This window comes from Cervus canadensis, chromosome 3 (genome assembly GCF_019320065.1).
Source record: "Cervus canadensis isolate Bull #8, Minnesota chromosome 3, ASM1932006v1, whole genome shotgun sequence".
In the NCBI taxonomy this organism is placed as follows: Eukaryota; Metazoa; Chordata; class Mammalia; order Artiodactyla; family Cervidae; genus Cervus; species Cervus canadensis.
Window position 1 is genome coordinate 23,138,701 of NC_057388.1, and position 18,926 is coordinate 23,157,626.

Here is an 18,926-nt window from a genome sequence, read left to right on the forward strand (position 1 = left end):
ACTGAAAACTAATTATGAGTAGAGATCATTCAGAACTTAGATGTCATTACGGCAGGACTGGTATGTTCCAGAAGTTACTAGGCTGTATTCTATGGAAGCCAGAACATCAGTTGGAAAGTAACACAACATAGACAATTGAAAGCATAAGATGGCCACCAGCTTCCTAAGTCTCTCTAAACAAAAGGCCCATGAAAAGGGTAACAAGTGAAAGTAACTCCTCTGTCGAAATACGGGCAAAGTCAGTTGCCTTTAAAATACAACTGAAAAGTTTGTTTTATGAAACATAATCGCCAAGTTATCAAACATACTGTCTCCGTGGGAATGAGCCTAATAAGCTCTGAATGGAAGCTTAACAGCTCAGCACCACAGTGATTACTTGCCTCTCAGGCTAATCTATCAAATATTTCCACATGTCAATGCTTGGAAATCATCATAGATACAAATCATTCAATATGGAATAATGAACCCCACCTCTACAGTCTACTTTTAAAAGCAAAATTGAACAATGCTTATCATCCATCCACACAGCAGGTACTAACATGCATTCTTCCTCAGGCATCTGCATTCAAGCTAATTATGACACTCTACAACAGAAACCCTGACTAGGTAATTACCGTTGCAGTTAGCTGAGTTGTCTTTATTCAGAGACTACTTAATAAATGTTTACAGAATAACATCTTCAAAGCTGATCACTGTAAGTTATGAGATTGTTTACTATTTAATATTTTTATAGTAGAATATTTCCAATCTCCTTTTATGAGGAAAGAATCTATAGTTTATTCAGTATAGAAATATAAATTTTAGGAAAATCTGTACAAATTGTCCTATCACTACAAAGTATCCCTAAACTTGAATATGCAACAAAAAGGAATAAGGAGCCCTCATTGTATACTAAACTTTGATTCTGGAAAATTGGAGTAATACCATTTGTGTAAAACTTAATGTGATCAGAGATATACCTGGATATCCACTAAAGTTTAAGTCCTAGGTATACTTATTTCCCCTTGGTCTATCCTTTCCAACTTCATTTTCAAATAATTAATTGAACAGATATACAAGAGCAGATAGTTTCAGGTAATAAAACAAAACAAAGTCACCCACAAAGGATTAATCTCCAAAATATACAAACAGTTCATACAACTCAATATCAAAACAAACAAACAACCCAATCAAAAAATGGGCAGAAGATCTAGACATTTATCTAAAGAAGACATACAGATGACCAAAGGCACATGGAAAGATGTTCAACATCAATCATTGTTAGAGAAATGCAAATAAAGACTACAATGAGATATCACCTCACACAAGTCAGAATGATCATTATCAAAAAGTTTACAAATAATAAATGCTAGGGAGGGTGGGGGAGCTTCCCTGGTGGCTCAGCTGGTAAAGAATCTGCCTGCAATGTGGGAGACCAGGGTGCAATTCCTGGGAGGACCCCTGGGGGACGGCATTGTGACCCACTCCAGTCCTCTTGCCTGGAGAATCCTCATGGACAGAGGAGCCTGGTGGGCTACAGCCCATGGGGTCACAAAGAGTCGGACACGACTGAGTGACGAAGCACAGAGAGCGTGTGGAGAAAGCAAACCCTCCTACACCGCTGGTGGGAATGTGAATTGGCACAGCCACTGTGGAGGACAGTATGGACAGTCCTTAAAAGAGAGCTATCACATGATCTAGCAATCCCACTGCTGGGCACACATCCAGAGAAAACCATAATTTGAGAAAATACATGCACTCCAGTGCTCACCCCTGTACTATTTACAACAGGCAAGACATGGAAGGGACTGTGAAAGTCCATCAACAGATGAATGGATAAAGAAGATGTGGTATATATATATATATATACAATGGAAAACAAGTCAGCCATAAGAAATAATGAAGTAATGCCATTTGCAGCAACATGGATGAACCTTGAGATGATCATACTAAGTAAGTCAGAGAAAGAAAAATATCACATGATATCATTTATATGTGGATTCTAAAAAATAATACAAATGAACTTATTTACAAAACAAACACACTCACAGACTTTGAAAACAAACTTATGGTTCCAAAAGGGAAAAGGTGGTAGGGGAGGGGTAAATTAGGAGGTTGGGATAAACATATACACACTATGATACATAAAACAGACAATCAGCAAAGGGCCTACTGTATAGCACAGGGAATTCTACTCAGAACTCTGTAATAACCCATATGGGAAAAGAATGTGAATAATAGATATATGTATAACTGAATCACTTTGCTATATGACTGAAACTACCACAACACTGTAAGTCAACTATACTCCAATATAAAACAAAAATTAAATAAAACAGTCCAGAACACATTGCATAAAATTATAAAACTAGGTAAAGTGTATTCTCAATATACATACATATTAACTTCAGCAGAATTTCCAAAGTGCTGTTCATCACTGCTAAATAATCAGGCTGCATAGTTCTAAGAGAGTCCATATACGACCCATGCCAAAGTTTCTCATTAAATTCCACTGTTTCTCTTCAGATTAACATTTTTCTAACAAAAATTAATGCCTCTAACTATCCTACAGCACATGGACTAGCCCACCCCTCAAAAAATAAAGAATTATCTTACTCAAAACATCTATCATGCTAACGTTGAGAAACCCTGTGCCTGGTTGATATTCAAAGATGGCCTGGAGCCTGGTTTCAGACACAGAAATCCTTGTTTTACATATTGCAAAAATCCAATACAGGAAGTAGAGGAGACCTTGTTTTACGAGAAAAGATAAACCATAAACCAGGTCAGAAAAGGTCCCAGGGAGTCATACCCCTTAGGTAAACACTCTTTCCATAAATAGATCTGCAGAGATGTGGCAAGCAAAAAACCAGTACCAAAACCCTAATTTCACAGAAACTTGGAGGCAAGGATTGGGGAGGGCAGGAACACAGGGATTTCAAGAGAAGAGATGACGCCTACTGCCAGGGAAGAGAAAAATTAAAAGCACACAAAATACACATCCCCTATTTCCTGTGGCTCACATACCATACTAACAGTCAAGTCCAGTCAGTCCAGTTCCCCGAATATCTTAATACTATCTACTTCCCTATCCATTTCATTTGGCTTTAATAGACTTCATCATCATTCAGCTCCATCATTACTATAGATCCCAAACTAATTTCAGTTCCCTTGAACTTTTCCTTTAGTCAACCTACCAAACCAGGCAGACAGTCATCCTTGTAGAATTCAAGTCTTATCATTCCCTGCTCAAAACTCAGTGGCTCCCTCTTACCTATGGATAAAATCCAAGGAAAGGCATCAGTGAGGATTAGTGAATTCCAATCTGCAATGATTCCAGAGACACTGAAAAAGACAAATTGAAGTGGTTCTATCCAGTTGAACAGGGCAGGTCTGGAATTCAGAAGCAAGAAGCCCAAGAACAAGAGAGATTTGGGCCAATGTTTCTGTGGGAGTTAAAACAAGTGCATACAGATGTGTTGTACCCATCAAAATAATAGTCTTAGAGGGGCAGTCCTAAGATGGTGGAGGAATAGGACGGGGAGACCACTTCCTCCCCGCCAAATTCATCGAAAGAACATTTGAACGCTGAGCAAATTCCACAAAACAACTTCTGAATGCTGGCAGAGGACACCAGGCACCCAGAAAGGCAGCCCATTGTCTTCAACAGGAGGTAGGACAAAATGTAAAAGATAAAAAGAGAGACAGAAGAGTTAGGGACAGAGACCCATCCAGGAGAGGGAGTTGTAAAAGAGAAGTTTCCAAACATTTGAACGCTGAGCAAATTCCACAAAACAACTTCTGAATGCTGGCAGAGGACACCGGGCACCCAGAAAGGCAGCCCATTGTCTTCAAAAGGAGGTAGGACAAAATGTAAAAGATAAAAAGAGAGACAAAAGAGTTAGGGACAGAGACCCATCCAGGAGAGGGAGTTGTAAAAGAGGAGAAGTTCCCAACACCAGGAAACCCTGTCACTGGCAGGTCTGTGAGGAGTTTTGGAATCTCAGAGGGCAACATAACTGGGAGGAAAAATAAATAAATAAACAAATAAAACCCACAGATTACGCGCCTAACGGCAACTCCCAGGAAAGAAGTAGCCCAGATGCTTGCATCCGCCATCAGCAAGCGGGGGCTGAACAGGGAGGCCCAGGCTGCATTGCTTAGGGTAAGGACCGGGCCTGGATGCCCTGAGGGCAATCTGAGGGAGCTAATGTGGGGTAGTAACTCAGACTGTGGGATAGCCAGAGAGAGAGAGAAAAAGAGAGAGGGAGAACTTTCCTGCAAAAAGCCCTAACCTAAGGCACTGCTGGGCTGCTAACAGAACAAAGGACTGAGTGAATACCAGAGGAGAGCTAGCCAGCTGCAGACCAGCCCATCCCCTGCTGGAGACAGGCAGGCGGACGCCAGTCAGAGACGGAAGGCTAGGGGCAAACTTGGCCCCAGAGACGGCATCCTCCAGCAAACTGCAAGCAGGCTCCCAGTTGCTAACCAAGTCTTCCCGGGATCCTGGACAGTTGGCATCCACCGGGAGGGTCACAGCCAGAGATCAGCTCCCCAGAGGAGACATGCACACCTGAGATGGCACTGCCGCTGTGCACCCAGGAAACCGAGTGGCCGGGATGGGGAGGTGATAAGACGCACTGCACCCGGGGAGAGGGCACTTCCCAAGCACCTGTCGCCTGAGCTGCTTGGACCTGGGAAGGGCACAAAACACAGGTCCAACCGAGTCTGCACCTTTGGGGAGCACCCGAGAACCTGAACCTGAGCGGCTTAGACCTGGGAAGTGCACGCAACCCAGGGCCCGCTTTAGACAGTTCCCGGCAGAGCAACCTGGAGCCTGAGCAGTCTAGATGGGGAAAGCACACACGCCGTAAGCGGGGAAAACCCAGTGTGGCCCAGACACTGCGAGCACGCCCCACACACGCCAGTGATGTTTGTTTGCAGTGGTCCTCCCTCCCCGCAGCACGACTGAACAAGTGAGCCTAAATAAGTGACCACGACCGCCCCCTTGTGTCAGGGCGGAAATTAGACCCTGAAGAGACCAGCAAACAGAAGAAGCCAAGATAAACAGAGGGAACCACTTATGAAGTGACGGGTGCACCAGACAAAAACCCGGTGGTTAGCACCGACTACACTGGGAGGGGCCTATAGATCTTGAGAAGTATAAGCTGGAACAAGGAACTATCTGAAACTGGACTGACCCCACACCACCCACAACAGCTCCAGAGAAATTCCTAGATATATTTTTACTATTATCATTTTTTAAATTTTTTAATTGTTTGTCTTCTTTTACTCCTTTAATTTTCATTTTTATAACCTACTCTTACCTTTGAGAAGATAAATAAAATTAACAAACCATTAGCCAGACTCAACAAGAAACAAAGGGAGAAGAATCAAATCAACAAAATTAGAAATGAAAATGGAGAAATCACAACAGATAACACAGAAATACAAAGGATCATAAGAGACTACTATCAGCAACTATATGCCAATAAAATGGACAACTTGGAAGAAATGGACAAATTCTTAGAAAAGTATAACTTTCCAAAACTGAACCAGGAAGAAAAAGAAAATCTTAACAGACGCATCACAAGCACAGAAATTGAAACTGTAATCAGAAATCTTTCCACAAACAAAAGCCCAGGACCAGATGGCTTCACAGCTGAATTCTACCAAAAATTTAGAGAAAAGCTAACACCTATCGTACTCAAACTCTTCCAGAAAATTGCAGAGGAAGGTAAACTTCTAAACTCATTCTATGAGGCCACCATCACTCTAATACCAAAACCAGACAAAGATGCCACACACACAAAAAAAAAAAACTACAGGCCAATATCACTGATGAACACAGATGCAAAAATCCTTAAGAAAATCCTAGCAAACAGAATCCAACAACATATTAAAAAGATCATACATCATGACCAAGTGAGTTTTATCCCAGGGATGCAAGGATTTTTTTAATATCCACAAGTCAATGTAATACACCACATTAACAAATTGAAACATAAAAACCATACGATTATCTCAATAGATGCAGAAAAAGCCTTTGACAACATTCAACATCCATTTATGATAAAACCCTCCAGAAAGCAGGCATAGAAGGAACATACCTCAACATAATAAAAGCTATATATGACAAACCCATAGCAAACATTATCCTCAATGGTGAAAAATTGAAACCATTTCCCCTAAGTCAGGAACAAGACAAGGGTGCCCACTCTTACCACTACTATTCAACATAGTGTTGGAAGTTTCAGCCACAGCAATCAGAGAAGAAAAAGAAATAAAAGGAATCCAGATTGGAAAAGAAGAAGTAAAACTCTCACTGTTTGCAGATGACATGATCCTCACATAGAAAACCCTAGTGACTCCACCAGAAAATTACTAGAGCTAATCAATGAATACAGTAAAGTTGCAGGATATAAAATTAACACACAGAAATTCCTTGCATTCCTATACACTAACAATTAGAAAACAGAAAGAGAAATTAAGAAAACAATTCCATTCACCATTACAACGAATAGAATAAAATACTTAGGAATAAATCTACCTAAAGAAACAAAAGACCTATATATAGAAAACTATAAAACACTGATGAAAGAAACCAAAGAGGACACAAATAGATGGAGAAATATACTGTGTTCATGGATTGGAAGAATCAATTTAGTGAAAATGAGTATACTACCCAAAGCAATCTATAGCTTCAATGCAATCCCTATCAAGCTACCAAGGGTATTTTTCACATTAGTAGAACAAATAATTTCACAATTTGTATGGAAATACAAAAAACTCCAAATAGCCAAAGCAATCTTGAGAAAGAAGAATGCAACTGGAGGAATCAACCTGTCTGACTTCAGGCTATACTCCCAAGCTACAGTCATCAAAACAGCATGGTACTAGCACAAAGACAGAAATATAGATCAACAGAACAAAACAGAAAGCCCAGAGATAAATCCATGCACCTATGGACACCTTATCTTTGACAAAGGAGGCAAGAATATACAATGGAGAAAAGATAATCTCTTTAACAAGCGGTGCAGGGAAAACTGGTCAACCACTTGTAAAAGAATGAAACTAGAACACTTTCTAACACCATACACGAAAACAAACTCAAAATTGATTAAAGATCTAAATGTAAGACCAGAAACCACAAAACTCCTAGAGGAGAACACAGGCAAAACACTCTCTGAATAAATCACAGCAAGATCCTCTATGACCCACCTCCCAGAATATTGGAAATAAAAGCAAAAATAAACAAATGGAACCTAATTAAACTTAAAAACTTTTGCACAATGAAGGAAACTATAAGCAAGGTGAAAAGACAGCCTTCAGAATGGGAGAAAATAATAGCAAATGAAGCAACAGACAAAGGATTAATCTCAAAAATATACAAGCAACTCCTGAAGCTCAATTCCAGAAAAATAAACGACCCAATCAAAAAATGGGCCAAAGAAGTAAACAGACATTTCTCCAAAGAAGACATACAGATGGCTAACAAACACATGAAAAGATGCTCAACATCACTCATTATCAGAGAAATGCAAGTCAAAACCACAATGAGGTACCATCTCATACCAGTCAGAATGGCTGCTATCCAAAAGTCTACAAACAATAAATGCTGGAGAGGGTGTGGAGAAAAGGGAACCCTCTTACACTGTTGGTGGGAATGCAAACTAGTGCAGCCACTATGGAGAACAATGTGGAGGTTCCTTAAAAAACTGGAAATAGAACTGCCATATGACCCAGCAATCCCACTGTTGGGCATACACACTGAGGAAACCAGAATTGAAAGAGACATGTGTACCCCATTGCTCATCGCAGCACTGTTTATAATAGCCAGGACATGGAAGCAACCTAGATGCCCATCAGCAGATGAATGGATAAGAAAGCTGTGGTACATATACACCATGGAATATTACTCAGCCATTAAAAAGAAAACATTTGAATTAGTTCTAAAGAGGTGGATGAAACTGGAGCCTATTATACAGAATGAAGTAAGTCAGAAAGAAAAATACCAATACAGTATACTAACGCATATATATGGAATTTGGAAAGATGGTAATGATGACCCTATATGCGAGACAGCAAAACTGTACAGACAGTTCTATACATTTCTATACAGAAATGTATAGAACAGACTTTTGGACTCTGTGGGAGAAGGCAAGGGTGGGATGATCTGAGAGAATAGCACTGAAACATGTATATTGTCATATGTGAAATAGATCGCCAGTCCAGGTTCAATGCATGAGACAGGGTGCTCAGGGCTGGTGCACTGGGATGACCCTGAGGGATGGGATGTGGAGGGAGGTGGGAGGGGGCTTCAGGATGGGGAACACATGAACATCCATGGCTGATTCATCTCAATGTATGGCAAAACCCACTACAATATTGTAATTAGCCTTCAATTAAAATAAATTTTAAAAAAATGTTTTTTAATTAAAAAAAACAAAATAGTCTTACAAAGTTACATGTTGCATGATTCAATTTATGGAGTTCTAGAAAACACAAAAATATAGGAGCAGAGAACACATCAGGGGTTGACAGGGGTTATTAGAGGAACAAGGGTCTGAATAGTAAAGACAACAGGAGGAAATTCTTTAGAATGTTAGAACAGTTCTGTGTCCTACTTGGGATTGTTATTACAAGAATCTTTACCGGTGTTAATACCCTGATTGTACATTCCTCCAAGGTGACAAATGTAGATTTAGACAATATAAATATTCTATCACACATAGATTTAAACAATATTAAGTATTATGGGCACAATTTAGATTGCTCAGACATACTTTGTTACGTGAAAATAAAAGTTAAAGAAACCTTATTTAAAGAGTGGGAAGGAGTATCTGAAAAGCAAGTGATCAAAAAAAAAAACAAAACAAAACAAAAAAAGAAAAGGAAAGAGTAAAGTCATAGAAGCCAAGGCAGGAGCAAGAATTCCAAGGAAGAGCTAGTTAACACCATCAAGTTTAAGACATTCTGTATACACTGTGTCCTCTAAAGCTCAACTCTCATGTCAGTCATCTGGAGTTAGCATAAATCCATGGTTCACAGCCAGACTGCCATTACTTCAGACAGCAGTGGGGTACCCCAGGCCACCAGCACTTCTGACCAACTGACTCCAAATTCAAGAGGTTCCCACAACTCCTATTAAGTTCAGTAATTCACTAGAATCACTCAGAGCTCAGGAAAATGCTTATTAGATTAATATAATATGATTATGATGACTTCCATGACAGTTTTGTGACAAAGGATGCAAATCAGACTAGATCAGTGAGGAGACACACGGGTGAGACCTGAGGAGACCAGGACGCAGAGCTTCTGTGGCGCCCTCTCCCCTAGACACTCGGGCAGCACCAGGCTTCCAGCACATCACTGTTCACCAGCCAAGTGGCTCCTCACTGTGCTTTGGTACCCAGGGTTTATTGGGATGTCACTTCCTAAGCATGACTGACTGAACCATTGAGCACGTGACTGACTTCTGTCTCCAGCAGTATTCCTCTCACCCTGGAAGCCCAGCCAGTTCAAAGCCCCAGGGGTCTTTCTGATAACCAGCCTCCATCCTGAGTCATCTCATCTTATTAGCAGAAGCTCAGATGAGATCCAATGGGCTCATGAAAAACGAAGACTCTCGACAAATTTCAAGGATTTATTCTCCCCATAAGGAACCAGGGACATAAGCCAGTCGAACTCCTTACTATACAACAGACTATAAATGTATTTAATCAGGAATTGGAAAGTTACAGTGATTTTAGAATAGTCAAAGGACAAAGAGGCCATACTGCAAAGCACTGAGAAGTAAATTGGAGATGAATCAACAGAAGCAACAAATGTAATTTGTTACTGTAAGAAGTTGATTACGGAGAAGAGGATAAAACATCATTAGAGATGCAAAAGCAGAGGTCTTCGGAAAGAAACATATGCTAGTAACTAAACCTCATCCCTCAGGAGCAAGTCTTTCAGAGGTAGCTGTACTGATAGCCTTGAACTCAAAATGAGACCCTTACTGGCAGTCTTAAAGAGTATATGTAATAGCTTATTAATCCTTTTAAAAAGGATTCTCCCTGTATCTTTATTTTTCACTGCTCCAAATTATTTTACTCTTCTAATGCATCCTTTATAACAATGTCCTTATAACTACGTCCATTTGTGAGTGCTAAGTCGCTTCACTGTGTCCGACTCTTTGCAACCCTATGGACTCTAGCCCACCAGACTCCTCTGTCCATGGGATTCTCTAGGCAAGAATTCTGGAGTGGGTTGCCACTCCAGGGGATCTTCCCAACTCTGTAAGAGATGGAAATCAGGTTATCTCCTGTGTTTCCTGCATTAGTAGGCAGGTTCTTTGCCACTAGCGCCACCTGGGAAGTCCCCTTATAATACATCTCTTGACTTAAAATCATGCAGAAATACATAAGTACTTCATATTTGTAAAGGACTCCTACTTTGGCAATATGGCAGACCACAGACCTTGCAAAATCTATTACAATTCTTTAAATGAAGAATTCATAAACAGCTTTTTCTAAGTGATTTTTAAAACTGCCTTTTTACAAATGAACTTTAAACTATGACCTAAAACTAACATAATAGCAGCCAGAGGCCAAGGAAGTAAGATGGCAGAGAGCCTTGGGTTAAAAAGAGGCATTAGTTTTAAAAAATGAGAAGTAATGAGGAATCGGATCTTGAGTCTCTGCTACTTACTTGCTTAAAACTATAGCCTCAAAGATCCATGAGAAGCAATCAATTCAGTTCAGTCACTCAGTTGTGTCTGACTCTTTGTGATGCCATGGACTGCAGAACACCAGGCTTCCCTGTCCATCACCAACTCCCAGTGTTTACTCAAACTCATGTCCATCAAGTCGGTGATGCCATCCAACCATTTCATCCTCTGTCGTCCTCTTCTCCTCCCGCCTTCAATCTTTCCCGGCATCAGGATCTTTTCCAGTGAGTCAGTTATTCACATCAGGTGGCCACAGTATTGGAGTTTCAACTTCAGCATCAGTCCTTCCAATGAATATTCAGGACTGATTTCCCTTAGGATGGACTCGTTGGATCTCCTTGCAGTCCAAGGGACTCTAAAGAGTCTTCTCCAACACCACAGTTCAAAAGCATCAATTCTTCAGTGCTCAGCTTTCTTTATAGTCCAATTCTCACATCCATACACGACTACTGGAAAAACCATAGCCTTGACTAGACAGACCTTTGTTGGCCAAGTAATATCTCTGCTTTTTAATATGCTGTCTAGGTTGGTCATAGTTTTTCTTCAAAGGGGCAAGCATCTTTTAATTTCATGGCTGCAGTCACCATCTGCAGTGATTTTGGGGTTCAAGAAAATGAAGTCTGTCACTGTTTCCATTGTTTCCCCATCTATTTGACATGAAGTGATGGGACCCGATGCCATGATCTTCATTTTCTGAATGCTGAGTTTTAAGCCAGCTTTTTCATTCTCCTCTCTTTCATCAAGAGGCTCTTTAGATCCTCTTCATTTCCTGTGGTAAGGGTGGTGTCACCTGCATATCTGAGGCTATTGATATTTCTCCTGGCAATCTTGATTCCAGCTTGTGCTTCATCCAGCCTGGCATTTTGCATGATGTGCTCTGCATATAAGTTAAATAAGCAGGGTGACAGTATACAGCCTTGATGTACTCCTTTCCCAATTTGGAACCAGTCCATTGTTCCATGTCCAGTTCTAACTGTTGCTTCCTGACCTGCATACAGATTTCTCAGGAGACAGGTAAGGAGGTCTGGTATTCCCATCTCTTGAAGAATTTTCCACAGCTTGTTGTGATCCACACAGTCAAAGGCTTTATCATAGTCAATAAAGCAGAAGTAGATGTTTTTCTGGAACTCTCTTGCTTTTTTGATGATCCAACAGATGTTGGCAATTTGATCTCTGGTTCCTCTGCCTTTTCTAAATCCAGCTTGAGCAATTGGAATTTCACAGTTCATGTACTGTTGAAGCCTGGCTTGGAGAATTTTGAGCACTACTTTGCTAGCATGTGAGATGAGTTCAATTGTGCGCTAGTTTGAGCATTATTTGGCATTGCCTTTCTTTGGAATTGGAATGCAAACTGACCTTTTCCAGTCCTGCGTCCACTGCTGAGTTTTCCAAATTTGCTGACATATTGAGTGCAGCACTTTACAGCATCATTTTGTAGGATTTGAAATAGCATTTAAAGAGCAGACTGGGAAAAAACTGCACTCAAAGCAAAGACAATACAGCAAAATTGTCTGTCCTGGATTGGGGTCAGGGTGGGGCAGGGGAGCAAGCAAGCTGGGTGTGGGAGTAGTCTCCTTTAAGAAACAGTAGTAATCGTCTACACTTTGTGCATTTGAAATTTGGTTTAACACCACCATAGTCTCCTCAAAGTAGTATTCCCTGGTGGCTCAGTGGTAAAGAATCTGTCTGCAATACAATGCAATGCAGGAGACATGGGTTCAATCCCTGGATCAGGAAGATCCCCTGGGAAAGGAAATGGCAATCCACTCCAATATTCTTGCCTGGGAAATCCCATGGACAGAGGAGTCTGGTGGGCTACAGTCCACAAGGTCGCCAAAGAGTCAGACACGATTTAGCAATTAACAATGTCTACAAAATCTCAACCCCAAAACTGCCAGAAGTTGCTACAAATTGGAAAAGTCCTTGGGATCCATGGAACACAAATTCACATTTCAGAAATATACCTTTATCCCATGTCCAAAGGACTCCTGTTCAAAGTCCTGCCAAACATGGGCTTCACAGTACAAATTGCAAAAGAGGATACAAATCAGGAATAAAGTGAACAGAATTGAAGAGCATTAGGCTATCAAGAATTACTGTTATCCCCAATGTATAAAGTATGTTTAAATACTGAAAATCAAAATAGAAAAAGACTAATCACATTTGAAACATATACAGAACTCCTAGAAAGTGATAATTAATACAACTGCAAAAATACTTTAGGAAAAGATTAAAGCTAAAGAATGGAATAGAAAACTGAAATTACCCAGGAGGCGGCCCACAAGAACAAATGGAAAGTTTTAACAAGTTAAGACATGAAGACAAGAAAAGGTTTATCCTGCATAGATGCATAAGGAGAAAAAGCAGCAAAAGGGGGAAACAGCTGTCAGGTCGCAAATGGTACAAGGTCAATATTCAATAGGAAGAGCACTTAGGATTTTCTAGAATTCATTTTAAACAAAATGTAAAATTCATGAAGAACAATAAATCCAAAGCACAGGGGGAAAAAAATCATATCTTGACATACCAGAGACACTGCACAATAGCTTAAAAATTCTTACATGCAACCGGACAGAAAAGCAAGATTACTTTCAAGGGATACCATTATATTCATTAGCAGAGTTCACAAAAGGTGTATTACAGTCAGGAGATAATGACATAATGTATTTTCAAGGTACCAGGGAAAAAAGAGCTATACACTTAGAATTTTATACTCTGACCAACTATCCAAAGTAAAAAAACTAAAAGTAAAAGAAATGACTAACAGCTGCCCTACTGAAGTCATCTTGCCTCTATGGAACCCAAGAACAGGAATGCAGCATACGCAGATAAAAGGAACTGGTGTCCTGGCAGCACTTCTGAGCCCCCATATGCAGACAACCTAATTTCACCCTTAATTCGGAGAATCTTAGTCTCTTAAAGTAATACATCATCATTAAGATTTTAAACCAAAATGTAATGTAAGTTAAAACATCAGAGTTATCTTAAGCCTGTATACCCACCAAGGGCCTGTCACAGCCTCAGAAAATCATTCAGGAGATGATTTATCTCAAGGGACCTTTGGGAAGGGCTTGAAAATTAAGAGGCAGGAAAACAGGTGAACAGTTAAACACAATTTAAAGTAACAAAGGAGAATGAGTTCAAAGGAATCCCAGGCAAACAATCCTCAAGGTGCTGGGCTTCTGCAATTTACCTCAGGTTAAAAATGATGCCAATTCTTCCCCCCAAGTTCAAGAACTTTAACTACTAATAGTGTAAGTCTCAATTAATAGATGTTTTGTTTTGTTTTTTTAATTAGAATTTAGAACAGTGTAGGAGAGGTGACAGGAAATAATGTTTCAGTTTCCTGAGGCTATTTATTGGGTCTCTCTCCTCAACGTTCTAAGGAAATCAGAATGAGCAAAATAAATGACCCAATTCAAAACTGTACTGTTTAAAGCAAACTGTTCTTGAGTAACAGAAATTAGCTTTTCATTGCCCTTGAAATCTTTCTCAACTCTCGTAAATTATAGATAACTGACAGTAAATCAAAAATCATTGCTGCCTATACACTTGCCAATAGATTTTGCCCATTTCAACTGGCACCCCACACACCATGGGCAAAAATACAACTTTGTCTATTTGTGAATTCATTTCAACATTCCTTTATTCCATATAAATTTGCTCTTCTCTGGATTGTAACATCTGTCTGGTTCCTGATGGCAGTAAAATCCTTAACATGCTCCTTATATTTTTATGAAAATAATTTTACTCTTGTGAAAATTATCCCTTAACACCAAAAAAAACAATGCAGTATTTCTTAAGAGACCAAACTTTTGAAGTTTCCTTAACTTTGTTGTAAAGATTTTGCTTTAAACCAACTTCTTAATGTCATCAGAAAGTTTCAGATTTAATTAAAATACAATTTGCTTTACTTAGGATGCATAATGAGATTGAATCTCACAAGTTATATTCTGATTAACACACTTAAGAAAATTAGAGTCTAAAAGGAATTCTAACAAATCTGCAACTAACAAGAAACCACTAACTGCTCCTCATTTTTATGTTTTATTGGTCACCTGCTTTTTAGTCACCTGTTAAATGACATTCTCAGCACATTAATTGGCTCACATATTTTGTCTTTCAGATACATTACCAAAAGGATCACTTTTATAAACAATCTTAGAAATTCTCTGAATACTTAAAAAAATCCAAATGTTTGATCTTCACAGTGAGGTTTAAGTGATATTTTTCCAAAAGGTAAACAGGCAAAGAGCCATAATTTTATTTATACTATGGTATGCATTAGAATTTGCATCTGCCCAAATTACACAGACTTTCCTAAGAACTTTTAAACTTGTAAAGTTTAACTCTTTTGTCCTTTTATTTCTCCTTGCCACCCTTGAACCTGACCACATTGCTTCTACCACAGGCAAGGAGCATGGAGAAGACCAAGACCCCACAGAACACACGAGAGCGACGAGACAGTCTGTGGTCACTAACGTTCCTGCAACGCCATTTCCACTACATCAAGATACCACCCAGAGGTTGTACTGAAGATGAGAAACATGTTTCATTTTACCTATGGAATTCTTGTATACATCTAAATTGTAAAGAAATTCATGTTGGAGAGAGATGAAATAAGGAGCAGTTTCCTGAAAATGAAAATCCAAACACATATAGATAACTAATCAGAGACTGTCTTTCCCAACTGAGTATTTTATAACTTCCTGCCCACCCAGATGGCCAGGAAGCCTGCAGTGACTCCTTCCGTTGGTCTACAATCTTTGGAGGAAACTACTGTCTTAGATACTGTAATTCTTACAGTAATACCACTTTAAATATTTAGCACTTTACTATGCAGTTAATATATATACAATTTCCAATTCTAAAAGCAACCTTACAAGTTAGCATCTATATTTTTAGAAGGAAAATGAGCTCAAAGAAGTTGAGAAAGTTGAACATATCATACATCTAATAAATAGAAAAACAGAATTGGGCCTAAGTCTGTTCAACTCCACAGCCTATTTCTATTATACTATACCAAGTCTGGGCCATAAATTTTTACTAAGTCTCACATTTAGACCACCAACTTAAGTTTAGTAACTATTATGCTATTTATAGGATTTTAGCCTATTAGTCTAATAAAAACAAATATGTCCCAAAGATTACAAGAGGCCTTCTGCTATCCTGTGTTTATTTTGGTGAAATAGAAGTGAGCGCAGCATTTTGTCATCCTAAGATTATTCACTTTAGGGGATGTAAAAATCTTGCCTGGCTGTTTGTGCCAGAAAATAAACTGCTTTTGAAGACTGAAAAATTGAGTGAAATGAGCCAGGGTTGTTTTTTTTTTTAAGTCATACAACTCCTAGACTTTTACAAGATTTCTTAGGCATTTTTAGGTAAAAGAATGGAACTAAATATGCAGCTAAGGTCCACCCATTCATATCTGTACTCTAACGACTTTATTACATTCTTCTCCAAATAGCTCATATTATATTATGATAAACGACTACATAGCAAAAGAAATTCCAGAACAGTCTCAAAATCTATAATAAATAAACTTCTTAAAACAAATTAGCATAATGTTTTAGGTAATCTTGCCCATTTTAACTAACTTGACATTTAAATATTATTCCATCAAAATCTAGCAAATCAATTGTGTGTTATAGTGTTTGCCCCTTTTATCCATTCTCAAAAGTATTCAAATACTTACCCCATGTTCCTGAGCAGCGATGACAACTTTGAGGAGGACATCTTCCTCAACAAATGGTCTCACAGCATCGTGGATGATCACTACTTCTGGCTTTGAGAGTCTACAGTTGGGCTGATCCTCTGCCAGTGCTTTCAGACCATTAAAAATTGACCTGTGGCGGGTCACTCCAGCTTCAACCAGTGAGATGCGTTTATGCTGGTACCTCTGAATAATTCCCTTCATTGTTTCCATGTTCTCTCTAGTTACTGCCACAACAATGTCCTTTATCCAAGATACTCTGAAAGGAAAGGATGCACACTTTTCATATCAGTTGATTCTTAAACAACTGAGTCAGTAACAAAACTGGGTTACCAAAAAGCACAAATACATGTTCATAAGGACATTAAAAATTCAAAGTTATTAACTAAGTCAACTTTATGCATTTTAATCAGGCCTAGTAAAGGGGTTAAGAATTTGAATTTTTCATACTGTAGATAGAAACACATAAGTAGTGTTTTTCAATACATAGTGTGAAAGTACCTTTGTGATGGAACATAGATGTACCTTTATTGTAAAACAAAGATAAGATATACATATCATGCATTTCTTAGGGTAAAACTGAATAATTAGAATATACATCAGTAGATTGAAAGAAAAAAATGTAAGACTATGCTTTTAGGTTGCTCTTCTTCCTCCAAATAATTCTCTTCTTTGCATAGGAACAATTCAAAGCACTTTTGGCTTTTAGAAGTTCTGTCTCTTTCAGAAGTCCATCGAGTCAGCAACAAAGTTGGATAACTGAACTAAACTTGGCTTACATCAAGGTGAAATATTTTAGCTTAAATAGGGAAACTCAGCTAATTAAATTTGTGTAAGTATAAATCAGGCTTAAATAAAACAGAAAACATATATTAAGGAAACATAAAATTAAAGGAATTCATCTGTTGAGTTAGATACAAAACAGACCAATTTTTTTCTGTTCTACAACACTTTCTTCAAGACCGAGTGACACACAGATGCTATCCGTCCACGGCGCTGAGAGGCCGTGGCTGCAGTGGGGCTGGGCAGACTTCTCTGGAACACCAGGGCTAACAGAGGCAAACAAACATCATCACACACTCAGAGTTCCACAGCGGACAGGCCCAAGCCAGGAAAACTGCCTCTGGCCCATGTTATCAACTCTGATTAAGGGCCACTTTAAAATTTAAAGGCATTCGTTGCCTGTGAGATCCTACATGTTCATGCTAGACAGTTAAGTCTTATACTCACTTTTAAAGAGATGGAAGAAGGGTCTCAAAATGACTGAATAATGAAATTAACTATTGAACAATGAAAAATGCTGGGTGGCTTTGCTCCATAATTCACCATCTCCTGCCTTCTGCTAGTGAACAAACCCACCCAGAAACCCAGAACTCCCTCCTGCGTGTGGCTACAACCTGCACTGACGAACACAGCCAAAACGTCACAGGCGCTCTACATCACAGGCGCTCTACGTCACAGGCGCTCTACGTCACAGGCGCTCTACGTCACAGGCGCTCTACGTCACAGGCGCTCTACGTCACAGGCACTCCCCTTTCACTAAGCCCAGCCCCTCACAAATACTTGCTGAGCACTGAACAAATGATCAGCCTGAGCACACAACGGAAATAGTTACTGCTTTCACAGGGCTTACAGAGGACGTAAAGAATACCAACAACTGCTAAGCTGCCCTCAAGTGCTGTCAAGGGGAGCTCCAGACTTCAAGACCACATGCATTCCCATTCTGACCAGCATAGAGAAGCCCAGGATGATACTCCCTAAGGAAGCAGAGTTTTCTCCTCAAGTGGACAGAGGCAGGAAAACAGACAAAAGGATTTGAGAGCAGAATGAGGGGGATGGTTTAAGCACAGGCCAAGGCAAGGTCCTGAAGAGCTAAGAGGAAATACCCATGAAAAGGTCCAGGCAAGTGACGGGCTGGCCTACTCCACGGAGTCCTCCAAGGCCATGTGAGGGGTGCTGGTCTTCAATCTGAAAAAGTGATAGGGTGACCTCCCTGGAGGTCCAGTGGTTAAGGTTCCACCTTCCAATGCAGGGGGTGCAGGTTCGATCCCTGGTTAGGGAACTATGATCCCACATGCCTTGCGGACAAAAAACCAAAACATGAAACAGAAGCAATGTTGTAACAAAGTCAATAGAGGACTTGAAAAAGATGGTCCACATCAAAAAATCTTAAAAAAAAAAAGAGTAACAGGAATGCATAGAAAAGCTTTATGCAGGACATTTATACCCAAATTAATAGTCACTCCACCCAGTGTTCTAAGCACTGTTCAATGACAAAATGGAAATTGTGGTAGTCAAAATAATAACCCCCGAATGACATCTATCACCTAACTCCCAAAATCGAGACTATGTAACATTACCGAACAAAGGAACTTGGCATATGTAAGTTAAGGATCCTGAGTTGGAGAGACCCATCAGGGCTATTTGGGTGGGTCCAATAAAACCACAAGAATGGAACAGAGGAAGAAAGGCAAAGGGCTGAGGGACAAAGCGTGAGAACAGAAGGATCGGTCATTCTGA

General features: G+C 39.6%; 1 protein-coding gene across 2 annotated transcripts in view; it reads right to left on the bottom strand.

Annotated features, from left to right (window-relative positions):
* Nucleotides 1-18,926, bottom strand: part of CRPPA (CDP-L-ribitol pyrophosphorylase A) — a 397,343-nt gene that overhangs the window by 368,719 nt on the left and 9,698 nt on the right. For both annotated transcript variants that reach the window (XM_043462762.1, XM_043462761.1), the window contains exon 2: nucleotides 16,389-16,665. In XM_043462762.1, coding sequence (XP_043318697.1) covers nucleotides 16,389-16,665 — 277 coding nt within the window. The remainder of the gene's footprint in view (nucleotides 1-16,388; nucleotides 16,666-18,926) is intronic.